The following is a 14033-nucleotide window of genomic DNA, read 5'->3' on the forward strand; positions in this document are numbered from 1 at the left end:
GATGAACAGTTTTTGAGTTATTGCCCTTGACTTTGTAAAAACGCGTCAAAATTTGTTTGTGAGCACAATAGAAGCTACAGTTTTCAACCGATTCTGATGAAACTTGGTGTAATCATTGAAATTGATAAGATCTCGGACAAGTTCTAACTTGACGCATTTTTGATGAAATGTTTTTGAGTTAATGCCATTAACTTACGAAAAACGCGTCAAAATTTGTTTGTGAGCACAATAGAAGCTACAGTTTTCAACCGATTCTGATGAAACTTGGTGTGATCATTGGAATTGATAAGATCTCGGACAAGTTCTAACAGGAGATATTTTTGATGAACGTTTTTTGAGTTATTGCCCTTGTCTTTGTAAAAACGCGTCAAAAGCTGTTTTTTGCCCTGGATTAGAGCTGTGTGATTTAATTGTTTGTTGTATTTGGGTTATTGATATTGATTTTAAAAAATTTTGTGGAATTATTCAGCATGAATACTTTCTTCAATATGAGAAAATTCGTACTTTAGTCACTGAAGACTGTTTTATTATTTCTGACAGCTGCCAGTGGGCGTATGTTATCTTGCAACGCAAGCTATCTTTAATCCATTGAATTGTATTTTTTCCCTCTGAATTGTGTCTCCTATAGTGAAACCCTAGCTACGCTTAGGAAATGAAGTCAAGGGTCAATTACATCTTTGATAATAAATGCGGAAAATTATGTCTGTTGAGTATTGAAGGAAAACGTTGAGATTGTTTAAGATTTGGACATCAGTTTGTTTTTGAAACATGTACAATATTGTGATATTTTATTACTTTTTATGATATAAAGTACCTAATTTGCCATAATTTTGATTTTTACTGACATCACCTCCTGCTCTAGCTGAAGATGTAATGTAAACATAGTTCAGATAGACGATTATTTTTTTTTACATCTTTTCAGGAACCCAATATCCATTATAGGAGGAAAAGTTTTGATAATTATAAGCTATCGTCTCAATTTACATCAGTACAAAATTTATACAATTATGTTTAGTTCTGTTTTGTGTTCAGAATATAATGTACTTTTGTAGGCCCTATTGGTCATATTTATAGTTCATTTCTATTTCTTTAATATAATTCTTATTGATAAATGCAAAAAGAGTAAACTAAATTTTTAAGCCTACTGATTTTAAAAAATTTAATTTAATGCAAAAGAATATTATTATGAAAAGCATTAATGTGTTGATGGTGTTGTGCAAAGCTTTCAAAAAAGATTCTGGTGAACTGAAGGCTTGCAACTAGATATAAAAACGTCTATCAGACTTCATAATACCTGTAACTTATGTACATGTTCTATACTTCAATTATGTTTAGACAGCACTAGATATATTGACAACATTAGTACGAGGTGGTCAGAAACCTTTATCTATATCCATGATGAATTTAGCCTTCCCATCAGCTATAGAATGTATTATGAAAAGTGATGATAATGACACCTTACAGGTATTTATAAAATATATTCTTCTAAATGTATGCCTACTCAGCTCGTATTTTCTCATATCAGCTGCCAGAATCATGTTTCAGAAAAAAAACCTGTTCAGCAATAATAAATTTTTGATAATGCTAATAAAAAAAATGCTTTGGAAAAAAAAACAGGAATTTAAGTCTTCAGGAATATGCATAGTACTTTAGTAAATGAAGTCACAGCATTATGATATACAAGAGTGAATTTTCAAATTTCAATACATTACACAAAAGAACAAAAGTTTAGAAATGTTTATATGCCACAAGAATAATACCATTTAATGAATTTTCTAGAGTGGTGGTGAATGTTTGCGTGCCTTTTGCTCTGTGGATTTAGAACAAGTAATGCAGTGGAAAGATGAAAGAGGTGAGGCTTGTTTATTACCGGTGCATCAAATTTTTTTATTGAATGTGAACTATTGGTTCTATTAAGCCCAACGCAGACTAGGCACATTTTAAGCGAACAATGGTAAAAAATTTGTTTCGATCATTTTTTTCACTGTCTGCGGATTACAGAAACACGAACAAAAATGTTCGTGAGATTAAACGTTTGATTTTTTTACGCCCACTTGAAATGGGTGGCGTATATTGCCATCATCCATGTCTGTCCACAATTGCTCGTAAACAATCTACAAGACGCAATTCTTGAGGAATTTTGACAAAACTGGGTATGAGTATTCATAATCAACCAAGGATGAACCCTAATGAAAATCAGAAGAATCAAAAAATATTTAGTATGAGTTATTGCCCTTGTTATTGAAAACGCGTTCAATTTTTAGCTCATAAACATTCTAGAAGGCACAATTCTTGGTGGATTTTGACGAAACTTGACATGAGTGTTTATTATGAAACCATGGATAAACCCTATTGAAAATCAGAAGAATCGAAAAATATTAAGTATGAGTTATTGAGCTTATTCTTGAAAACGCGTTCAATTTTTAGCTTGTAAACACTCTAGAAGGCACTATTTTTGATGGATTTTGATGAAATTTGGCTTGAGTGTTTGTTATCACCCAAGGATAAAGCCTATTGAAAATCAGAAAAATCGAAAAAATATTTAGTAGGAGTTATTACCCTTGATCTTGAAAACACGTTTAATTTGTAACTAATAAAAACTCTAGAAGGCATGATTCTTGCCGAATTTTGACAAAACTTTTATTATTTTTTATTATTATTATTCATTACCGCACTGAATATTGAATATGTGTCTTCTAGAGTTTTCACGAGCTAAAGATTGAACACGTTTTTAAGAACTAGGGCGATAACTCAAACTCAATATTATTCAGTATGACCCTAAAGAGTTCAAAAGAAGTGTATGACTGAAGGTTGAATATTTCATACTGGTGATTGTTACTGTACTGCTAAATATTTATGTTCAAAATCAAAGCTGCCAGTGGGCATATATTACCTTGCCTGGCAAGCTATCTTTATTCATTATTGCGTTAAAGATTGAATATTTGTCTTCTAGAGTTTTCACGAGCTAAAGATTGAACACGTGTTCAAGAACTAGGGCAATAACTCATACTCAATATTATTCAGTATCGCCCTAAAGAGTTCAAAAGAAATGTATGACTGAAGGTTGAATATTTCATACTGGTGATTGTTACTGTACTGCTAAATATTTATGTTCAAAATCAAAGCTGCCAGTGAGCGTATATTACCTTGCCTGTCAAGCTATCTTCTTCTGGACGTCGCCATTTTGAAGTAATGTGATTTTCCGTGGCACTGGCGTATTGTTCAAGCTAAACGTTGGTCGTCTGCGGATAACGGAAAACAAATGTATTTCTTCGATGTTTTTGTTCGTCGACAGAAATGTTCCTCGTCTGCGTTAGGCTTTATTAACCTATAGCTTGTGGAGGTGAATAGTGTGCATCTTAAGTCACACAAAGATATCTATGTACATTTCGACAGTCCACTGTATTTTTATGTATTTCAAGTGGTAATCCAACAAAGTAAGTTTAGTCTGTTTAGCTTTTGTTACTTACAAGACATCAGATTTTCATCCTTTTAGTACTATGAAATAAAAGTTGAAATTCACTTTAGCTCTATAAAGAATTATGAAGAGGTTTTCTAAACTTTTTACATGTATCAGGGACACTTATAGTGCAGATTTGCTCCATTCCAATTTTCACTAAATTGTCTTTGGGTCTTGTAATTTCACAGACAAAGTTTATTACAATCTTTTTTAAACACCCAAATCCCAATGATATGAATTTACCAATATTTAAGGTGTTTTTATTTGAATATTTACTAAGATGAAAACGAATTGAACTTTGTAGGAAAGAGTGGTTTATTTTACATTATTCAAGTTGTATCCAAGTTGCTTGACCCAAAAACATCTGAGGGTACAGCCTGTTTTGTTGGACGTTTAGTATCAGTTGTGATTAGTCGTGTTGGTAAACAATTAGGTGATGATTTGGATTTGATGTTGCGAGCTGTTTTGAGTAAATTGTTACAAGCAGAAACTTTAAGTGTTGTACAGGTACGTTTTCTTATTTTTTGTAACCCTTATCTCAAGCTTAAATTGCATATTTACTTTCATGATATAGTTCGTGTATGGAATAAGTTCTTACTTAAAATCTATCTTTGAATTAAATATGCGAAAGTATGTTCGTGTGTTTTTGTAAGTGTTTAAAGAGCCACAAGTAGAAAATTTTCAAAAAAATGTATTTCTCATTTCCTTCATGATCCTTCATTTTGAAAACTATTGCAAAAAGTCTGAGAAGAAAATTTACAATAATAACAAAGTTATCAACACAAGTGTGTTTTCGTCGATTTTAATCAACTGGATAAATTTGTCGATCGGTAAGTTCCGTAAGTTCTCGGCAAAATGACGTCACATTGAGAACAGATAGCTACTTTCGGTTATTGAAATCACTTTGTTTACACTGAATCTACGTACAAATAGTAAGTTTTTATTAAAAGTTTTTGTATCATTATAATGCAGAGGGGACATCGCGGTGGTAAAAGCAGTGGAAGTGGCACAAGATGCGTTGCTGCGAACTGTGGAAATACACACAAAGATGGATATTCTTTGCATACTTTTCCAAAGGATCGATCACTTTGCCGACAATGGGTTGACTTCGTGAAGGTAAAGAGGGCAGTATGGTCTGGTCCAACTGCATATTGTGCCATTTGTTCAGATCATTTTACTCTGGATTGTTTCCCATTTCGTTTTCGGTTTGAGTTGAAACACTTAGGACGAAAACCGAAGAAAGTGCAGCTGAACTGTAATGCCATACCTTCAGTGCATTCTGAACCAGAACCGTTGCCATTGGCAGTTACACCTACTCCTTGCATAAATGATGCATGGTATTTATTTTGTTTTGGTATTTTATTATTTTATAAATGCTGTAAAATTGTTTAGACATGTATTTTGTAATGTGCAATTTACAATTTGATTCAAAAGAAGTATTGAAGATATAGAATTAGTTTATTACTCATTAGCCTGTTCTGGTCTGTCTCCATATTCCTGTCTGTACTGGAAGCATGCAACACTCAAAACATGAACATCAAGGCAGACTGTTGAAAATCCTGGATGTGTGTTATGCAGGAAATGTCTTCTTCATTTTTGACATCTAACACCCTCTGCACTTCATTGCAACAAATGCATTCTCTAGCTGTCGGCATCACCTCACAATTTCCACAAGAACACCTGAGGAAATGCAAAAGTATATTTATTTTTTTCTGTGACACCTTCATAGTCCAACTATTTAAGACGTCTTAAAAGTTTTTTTTTGTTTTCTGTCACACGTTCGTACAAAAAGTAATAATTATTTGGACCCCCCCCCTTTATTTGCCATAATTTTTTTGAGAATCGGGATAGAATCTTCAAAGTAAAAGTGTTAGTCTTAGAATGTCTTATATATATAAACACATTTATGTCTTCAAAATTTGTTTTTACAGAGGACAATTTTCAGCCATAATTAGTGACCTTATTTGGGTTGAATTTCCATGGAGAGAAAAGTATTTCCATTTAATGTAAACTTACAAAAAATGATTTTTTTGATCAAAGCAAAGACATTCTAAAACTAACAGTACAAAAAACTTTTCAACTTGCAAAACAAAACTTAGTCGATGGCCATCGGTAGTGAAAAGACGCACCCCGAAAATAGTGTCTGTCATATTGATGAAAGAGAAAAGCCAGATTCTTTAAAAGGATAAAATGGAAGCTCGCAAATTAAATTAAATTTACCAAGAATTGTCTTGAAGTCTATTTTCTTCTGGATTTTCTCCCTGGTCTCGGAGTCTGAAGCGTATGGTTCGAACTGGTATGGATTTATTCCAGCCACAGCAGCAACGACCTCCTCGTTTTCATCTGAATCTGAATTTTCTGTAAGGTTTATTCTTTCATGTTCATCCCAAAAGATGATGACCCATACAACAAATCATTTACTGGTTCGTCTTCGTCTTCACTGGATTCGATATGCCGTGCTTCAGATGCTTTTTCCTCGTGTGCCATTGACGCCATTGTTTGACAGTTGATAAATGTTCCCAATGCTCAGTTCACACCAACGGCGCTTTGATGGCGCTTTAAAGCTGCGTACAAAGCGTAACAAAGCTCGACTAAAGCGCCAAGGTCGTAATAGATCGTTCGAAAGCTTTGAGCAAAGCTGGATATTCGGCAAGAGCGCCAAAAAATCTTAAACTGTTTAAAAATTTTGGGCGCTCTGTCACGAATTGATTAAAGCTTAACAAAGCGTAACAAAGTTCAGCAAAGCTTGACTCAAAGCGTAGGAAAGCTTAACAGATCTTTATTCAAAGTGGGGACCCCAGTCTTCACGGTCTGTCACCACTTGATCAAAAGCGGCATGAAATTGACGATCTCGAAATTTTCCAATGCGTAACAGAGCTTAACAATGCACAACAGAGCTTGATAATCGTATCAGAGCATGATTTAAAGCGTCATAACCGCATCAAAGCTTAATAAAGCTAATCAAAGCCTGATTTAAAGCGTAACAAGGCCTGATCAAATCAGGAAATAATTCGTCCCCAAAGTGTAACCAATTCGTATCAGAGCTTATCAGAGCGTAACATTACTTAGGATGGTGCTTTGCTCGCCGATTTAAAGCGCGGCATTCGCCGTTGGTGTGAACTAGGCATAACATGACGTCATGCATTGTTTTCAGTATTATTCGGAAGCGTTCGGTAATTAGAATCTTAAATCTTCGGCAACAGGTGCGATAATGAACTTTGGACCTTTACTGTGGCTTTATTTCTTAATTGTTTTTCATCGGTTTTTTGCATACGACTTCTAATGATATTTTGATTACATATTTGTAATAAAAAAAGTATTATATATTTTCCTATTGTGGCTCTTTAATTTTAAGGAAATTTTCTGGAGTGTTATAAAACTTTATTTGTAACGTATTTTAACCTCACATTAAAAGAAGTACTGCGAATATGGAAAAAAAAAAGTCGCCCAAATTGCTGTACAAATTTCAAAGGTCGAGGAGTCAGCAAGTTTCAGACTACTCAAACAAGTTTTGTATTTACATTTCAGTCATTAGTATTGGTTTTTGCCCATCTTATTGTAAATAATCAGTTGGAAGCTGTTTTAGATTTTTTAAGTAGTGTACCAAGTCCTACTGGTAAGCCAGCATTAGGATTTGTTTTAACAGAATGGTGTTCAAGGCAGCATTTATTTTATGGTTCTTATGAAAGGAAAATAAGGTAAGTATTCTTAGTAAAATATGATAAAAGTATTTTATTAATTATGGCATTGTAGCCTTATGTAGAATATTTTATACTACGGTAATAATGGTAATAAGGGAGAGTTATGTAAATTACATTCTTCATGTGGTGCTGTATAGAAGATTATGCTAAAATTGTAGCATTATGTATAATTTTAATGCTACAAAGAATATTAATTGAAGACTATGTTATAATTAAGAGACAACAATTGTTATGGATATAGACTTCTATTTATCTTTTTGAACACACCGTTTCATTATTTGAGAACGTTACCTGTATGTGTAATGAAACGTTGTGTTCAAAAGGAATAAATAGAAGTCTATATCTATAACAATTGTTGTCTCTTAATGTGTAGTGATACTTCTAAATGTCTTACAAGGATTATGTTATAATTATAGCATTACGTAAATTACATGATACAATATACAAAATACTAATGTAAGATTGTGATGAAATTGTAATATTGTAGCCCTTTGTAAATTTTTACTAAATGCTATATAGCTATTCCAGGGCTGTTGATTTATTTTGTTGTCAATTGGACAATTTTCAACAACCTGTGAAATTTGATCTGAATTTTCCGTTGAGAGAAGGTCTTGTATAATAGCCTACCGGTATTGTCATGATGTTTGGCAAAAGAAATGTCAAGCGTGTCATTTAACCAACAGTTTAACTTAATCACCATCAAAGTATGTTTTAAGTTTTGAAAAAAATTAAACACTTAAAACAGGTAATTTTGGGATTATCAGATTATTGGGTTGGTAATAAGGTTATTGTAATGTAAAGCAGTGATTGATGGCTTCGTATTCCATTAGAGAGTTCATTAAATTTTGCATTTCACAGATAGAGGATATTGACTGTCGGTCATTTGGGCAGCCCCGTCTGTCAGGATCGGCAAATAGAGCCAAATCAACAGCCTTGCAGTATACTAACATAAGATTGTGTTATAATTGTAGTGTTGTAGCATTATGTAAATTATTACTACATACTATACAGAATAATGATATAAGATTACAAGAGATAACAGTACCTGGAGAATTGATACAAAGGACAGATGGCGTGAAAACCAGATCTAAATCTTCATCTGGTATGTTTCAATTTAACCATCCATAAAAATCATAAATTTTCTAGCAGCATATTTTGATTTCTTCACATTTTTAGGGTTTTCTTTATTACTGCTGCAAAAAACTGTCTCAGTTTAGGTAACATTAATTCATTCTTTGTGTTTTCCAAGATGTTAATATATTTATCATGAAACCTTCTTTGTACATTGCAAATGATGTTATTTAATAGAAACTTTAATCACCTGATTGAATGATTGAGACTGATTCATAGATTACTGTTATTGAATGGTATTTTTTGGTTTCTTGTTGAAGTAGGGAGGAAAACTTCCAACTATCACTCATCAATTCAACTCACTAAACCATTGAATGACTAAGAAAAAGTCAATTTAATAGAATACAATAAAATACAAATTGTGGAAAGAATATTCACTAGCACAAAATGATGGACATCTCTCATAAACCTCCAGAATGTCAGGAGTGCCTTCTTTCAATATCCTTTAGATCCTGATGAATGGACAGAAATACCAGTATTAGTAAAGATTTATAAGTTATTAATTAATGAATTAGCAAATCAATTAGAAGTAGAATCAGCTAGAACTGGAGTTGGTGAAGAAGATGAGGATACAGTAAGACTACATTTTATTTTTACATTGTTAATAATACAACTTTATAAATGTATTCCATTAAACCTTTATATTGCAGGCCCCCGTTTCACTAAGGTACGTAAGTATAAATATTTACGTAAGTATATATGTAGGTAAAATTTGCGTTTCACTAAAAACTTACGTAAATATGTCGCCTAAATCCTATGTCAACTACAAGCAGGCGTAAGTACGTTTTGGCGATTGATCTAGTGTTAGAAAAACGCCGACAATTAGTTTGTAATTGACAGGATGTATTTACATTTAATAAGAATGAAAGGAAAGAGTTTCCAGAGATCGTACCTCAGATCATAGACATGTCATGTCACAAACTTGATGTCGGCAATGTGATTAACTAAAACGGAGGTGGCGTATCTAAACTGTCATTGGTTATTTATGAATAGAAATGCATTCGAAGCACATGTGTTTTATCGAGGACACACGTTTACCCTATCCATAATATTATTCACGTGTCTTTTATTTAATGATTTCAAAATTGCTTTTAGAGTTTAGGACAATGCTAACTAAGCAAGTTTAACTTTAGAAGTGTTCATTTCAATATTTTATTAGGTCTATTTATCTTTCCATTTCCACCGACCATGCTTCGTGTTTGGTTATACTGATCACCCCAGGACTGAACTTGGCGCGAATTGTATTAAAAATTTTCATAACAGCTTCGAAAAATGCCGATATTTCATAATTGACCAGTTATGTTTTCTTGCGGATGATGCCATTTTGACAAAAGTGACAGTGAAAGACGATTTATTTAGGCCTAGCGTGAATTACGTCATCATGTATTGATTTTACGTCACGCATTTTCGTACTTACGCCACTTTTTTTACTTAATACTTACACATACTTTTGTGAAACGGACGTAAGTAAATACTTACATTATGCATAAGTATAAAACTTACGTAAATACTTACGTACCTTAGTGAAACGGGCCAGATGATTAGGACAAAAGATAATTTGAAATGAGTTTCATAATATTTAATAAATGGGAATATGATAATAAAAAAATGATGAAGAACAAGAACCATATGAAACTTTGTTTGTGAACTATGTTCGTGTGTGTTATTTCCATGTAAGAAGAACCATATGTAGTTTTCTATGGATCAAGAACTTCACTATTATCATCAGCCCATTTAGTTTTCAACTAATTTATGAAATATTGATAATTATACTATATTTTTTCTTACGATTTCACCAGAATTATGTCGAGTCTTGAAAGGGATTGTAAAGAGGTTTTTATACGACCACATTATATAATGTGGGCGTATATTGTCGTCGACCCTGTCGGTCCACAATTGGCTTGTGAACGCAATAGACAGTTTTTATCTGATTTGAATTAAATTGGGTGTGATCATTTATATTCATGGGATCTTGGACAAGTTTGAATTTGATGTTTTCGATGAACGGTTTTTGAATTATTGCCCTTGACTTATAAAAAAACGCGTCAAAATTTGGTTGTGAACACAATAGAGAAGAACAGTTTTATCCAATTTCAATGAAATTTGGTGTGAATATTTATAATGATGAGATATTGGACAAGTTCATATTTGGCTATCTTTCGATGAAAGGTTTTTGAGTTATTGCCCTTGACTTATGAAAAACGCGTCAAAATTTGTTTGTGAACGCAATAGAGACTACAATTTTCATCCGATTTAAATGAAATTTGGTATGATCATTTATAATGATGAGATCTTAGTCAAGATAAAATTTGACAATTTTTCGATCAACGGAATTTGAGTTATTGCCCATGACTTAGTATAAACCCATCAAAATTTGTTATCGATAAAGGTGACAGTTTATGTCAGAATTTTATGAAATAATGTGTGTTTGTTTAAATCAACAATATCTTGTACAAATTAGATTTTTGGTATGATTAGGTGACTGCCCTTGATATACTGAAAATGTATCAGGAAAGTTGGCATATCTTGCTAGGCAACCACTTGTTTAAAAAAAAAAAAAGAAATGTATGTGTAGCATAAATTTTCATCATTCAAATTTTCCATCAGACATCTGTGGTTCCTGTGGTTCCTGCAGTTCCACACACACACTATATATGTTAATTGAAAAAAGGCCTGTTTCAGGATTGTTATCAAACAGTTGGTTTCAGCGAAATTTCAAATTACTTAAAAATTGGAATGGTGCAAATTAATGATACTAAAAAATTAAAATCCCTTAAAATTTATTCTCATGCTGTATTTCCAATACCTCAATCATGAAACATTATATGTATTTGAACAGCAAGAAAATGGTTGGGAAGATGACAGTGATAATGATGATGGTGATTATGCATCCTCTGGTCATACCTTATCAGAATTATTGAATGATTTTGGCAGTAATTATGAAGGTAAACTTCAATCTAAGCTGAATATTCCTTGACAGTTGAAATGAAAATCCCTCGTTTTCGAATTGAAATGACCAATCAGCTGCGAGACTATTACACTATGAGTTTGTGTCCAACGGCTGATTTTTGTGATCATGATTACCTTTAAATATGGTTTAATGAATGGCATGAGTACCTCTATTAATGACCCATGCCATTTGATTTAAAAGCAATGACCTTCATCTTGATGCGAGGTCATTGGCAGTGATTAATCAGCAAAATTGAAAGCAGCGATCTTTTGTTTTTTTGTGGTAAAATATCAATAATAAAAGCAATTAATTAATTGATTGGCGATGTCTGTCTGTCTGTCTTTGTGTACATGATAGAGAGCCTGGTGTGAGTATTTGTAATCACCCAAGGATGAACCCTATTGAAAATCAGACAAATCGAAAAATATTTACTATGAGTTATTGCCTGGTTCTTGAATTGTTTGTGGACACGATAGAGAGCTGGTTTCTTGGTGGATTTTGACAAAACTTGGTGTGAGTGTTTGTAATCACCCAAGGATAAACCTTATTTAGCCGTCGCCCCTGTCTGTCCGTTCGTCTGTCTGTGCGTAAATATATAACTGTCTTAACACAAAGATTCGCTACTTGCTGTCACTCAAAAGATTCAATTCTACATGGATTAAATGAAACTTGACATGTTAAGTTAATCCCACTTGAATAAAAAAGCTGTAAACAAACCCCATGAATTATGAAAATTTGACTCTCAAAATCATTCATTTACTGATAACTCTTGTCAACCTCCCGGACAAATTAGCAGCCATTACAAATGTGGGAGTATTACGATTGCATCGCTATTTTTGATCTTGCTTTTATCTTGAGTAATAAACAGAGTAACAAAATTTTCTTACCAAAAATTACCTGGTTCATTGCAATCACTAACCATTTCAACACTAAAGTAAAGATCATATGCATATAGATGTATATAATATTCTGAAATAAACCAAGACAGTCCTCTATATTATTTCTAAAACAATTGAATTGGATGCACTAATGATTTGAATATTTGACTCTGTATTTTAATAATTAGGTATAGATTTAGGGGAAGAGGAGGAAGATGATGATCCTGATACTATCAATGATCCTATAAATCAAATCAATTTACAGGTACATGTTTCTGTTATCTAACATTTATGAACTTATTAAAGGGTAGCTAAGCTTAGCCTCCACACTTTTAAAAAGATATGCACTTATCTTCTCATATGCATGTATATTAATCAAAAATACAATTCGGTTTCCTGATTTTTAAGTGGCTTTGCTGTACCTGCATTCATCAAGTCTTATCTGCCATCTACATAGATAGACCAGTATACACAATATGTATTGTTTCTAACCTGTCGTAAGTATATTGTCCCAAATAGGATAATATAAAAAATAGAACACTTTCACAGACATTTACTTAAGTTGATGTTAATCTATTTAATGTAGATGTGTATTTCAGAGCTTTTGTATACATTTTATAAAATTGATGATTAGACCATCTATAACATTTTCAATAATTTTTGTTTTGTAGGCTTATTTAACAGCATTTTTACGCCAACTATCCCAACATCATTGTTTTTCAATGTTCAGTGCTCATAATAATGCTCCAGAAGTAACAGTTTTACAAGCTATTGATGTCAATGTGTGAAACAAATAAACCTTTTTATAGATTGGAAAGAAAGTGACGTGTATTTTCTTGATCACATGATGATGAATGAGGTTAAAAATTTGACCACCATGTCCAATGTCCATCAATTGGTGGATTCATGCTATGATATTAAATGGTTGCTAAGCTCCAAATAATTGTTTAATTCTGTGAAAATTATTCATATTCATATGCCCTCTTTAAAACAATTGATTTCAAGATCAAATAAAAACTGTAGCCCTCTATGTGTCTACAAGAAATATGGACAGACAGGAGTGGCGGACAGATGACTTATTTAAAGTAACCAGATGGAAATTAAAGCCCACGATCATCATTTATTCGACCTAACCAAGGCACGTGAGGTCATTTCAAGATAACACTTTGAGCTACAGAACCCTTCTGTCAACAAGAATTGGGCTTTTTTTTTGTTAAATCTCCAAATTAATGCTTCAATATTCTATTCTTCCTTCTTTATTTCAATTTTATGTTAAACCTAATCTAAAAGATAGCTTGTCTAGCAAGGTAATATACGCTCATTGGCAGCCTAGATTTTGAATAAAAATATTTAGCAGTAAAAATCACTAGTATGAAATATTCAACCTTCAGTCAACACTTTTTTTGGGGTGATACTGAACAATATTACCAAGTTTCATCAAAATCTGAATTGTGCATTCTATAATGTTTACGAGCTAAAAATGTACAATTCTTGACGCATTTTGATAAAACTTTTATATGAGTGTTTGCAATCATCCAAGGATGAACCTTTTTGAAAATCAGAGAAATCAAAAATATTTAGTATGAATTATTGCTCTGTTCTAGAAATGCTGGTTAACACTCCAGAAGGCACAATTCTTGCCTGTTTTTGACAAACTTAGTGTGTGTGTGTTTGTAATCACCAATGAATGAACCCTATTGAAATTAGGAAAAGTCGAAAAACTGATACCTGCACTCTGTGCTTACATATTAACTTTTTTTTTTTTACATCATTCACTGATGTCTTCACTTTGCAGATAGTTGTTTGAGTGACCAAGATGTCATTGTTGTAACAGTCATTTACTTTTTATTGTGTTGATTTTGGACTCCGTGAGGAAGTGTGCTTTTAAACACACAAATTGTTAGAGGAATAAA

The 14033-nt window shown here is 32.7% G+C and overlaps 1 protein-coding gene across 1 annotated transcript in view; it reads left to right on the forward strand.

Annotated features, from left to right (window-relative positions):
• Positions 1–13482, forward strand: part of LOTGIDRAFT_219052 (hypothetical protein) — a 39320-nt gene extending 25838 nt beyond the window's left edge. The window contains exons 17-25 of the mRNA XM_009062314.1: positions 1336–1464; positions 1780–1852; positions 3765–3967; positions 6989–7158; positions 8133–8263; positions 8742–8866; positions 11132–11237; positions 12309–12385; positions 12792–13482. Of these exons, the coding sequence (XP_009060562.1) occupies positions 1336–1464; positions 1780–1852; positions 3765–3967; positions 6989–7158; positions 8133–8263; positions 8742–8866; positions 11132–11237; positions 12309–12385; positions 12792–12908 (1131 nt within the window). The 3' untranslated portion in view covers positions 12909–13482. The remainder of the gene's footprint in view (positions 1–1335; positions 1465–1779; positions 1853–3764; positions 3968–6988; positions 7159–8132; positions 8264–8741; positions 8867–11131; positions 11238–12308; positions 12386–12791) is intronic.
• Positions 13483–14033: the final 551 nt, after the last annotated feature.

Source organism: Lottia gigantea (assembly GCF_000327385.1).
Source record: "Lottia gigantea unplaced genomic scaffold LOTGIsca_50, whole genome shotgun sequence".
Taxonomy (NCBI): domain Eukaryota; kingdom Metazoa; phylum Mollusca; class Gastropoda; family Lottiidae; genus Lottia; species Lottia gigantea.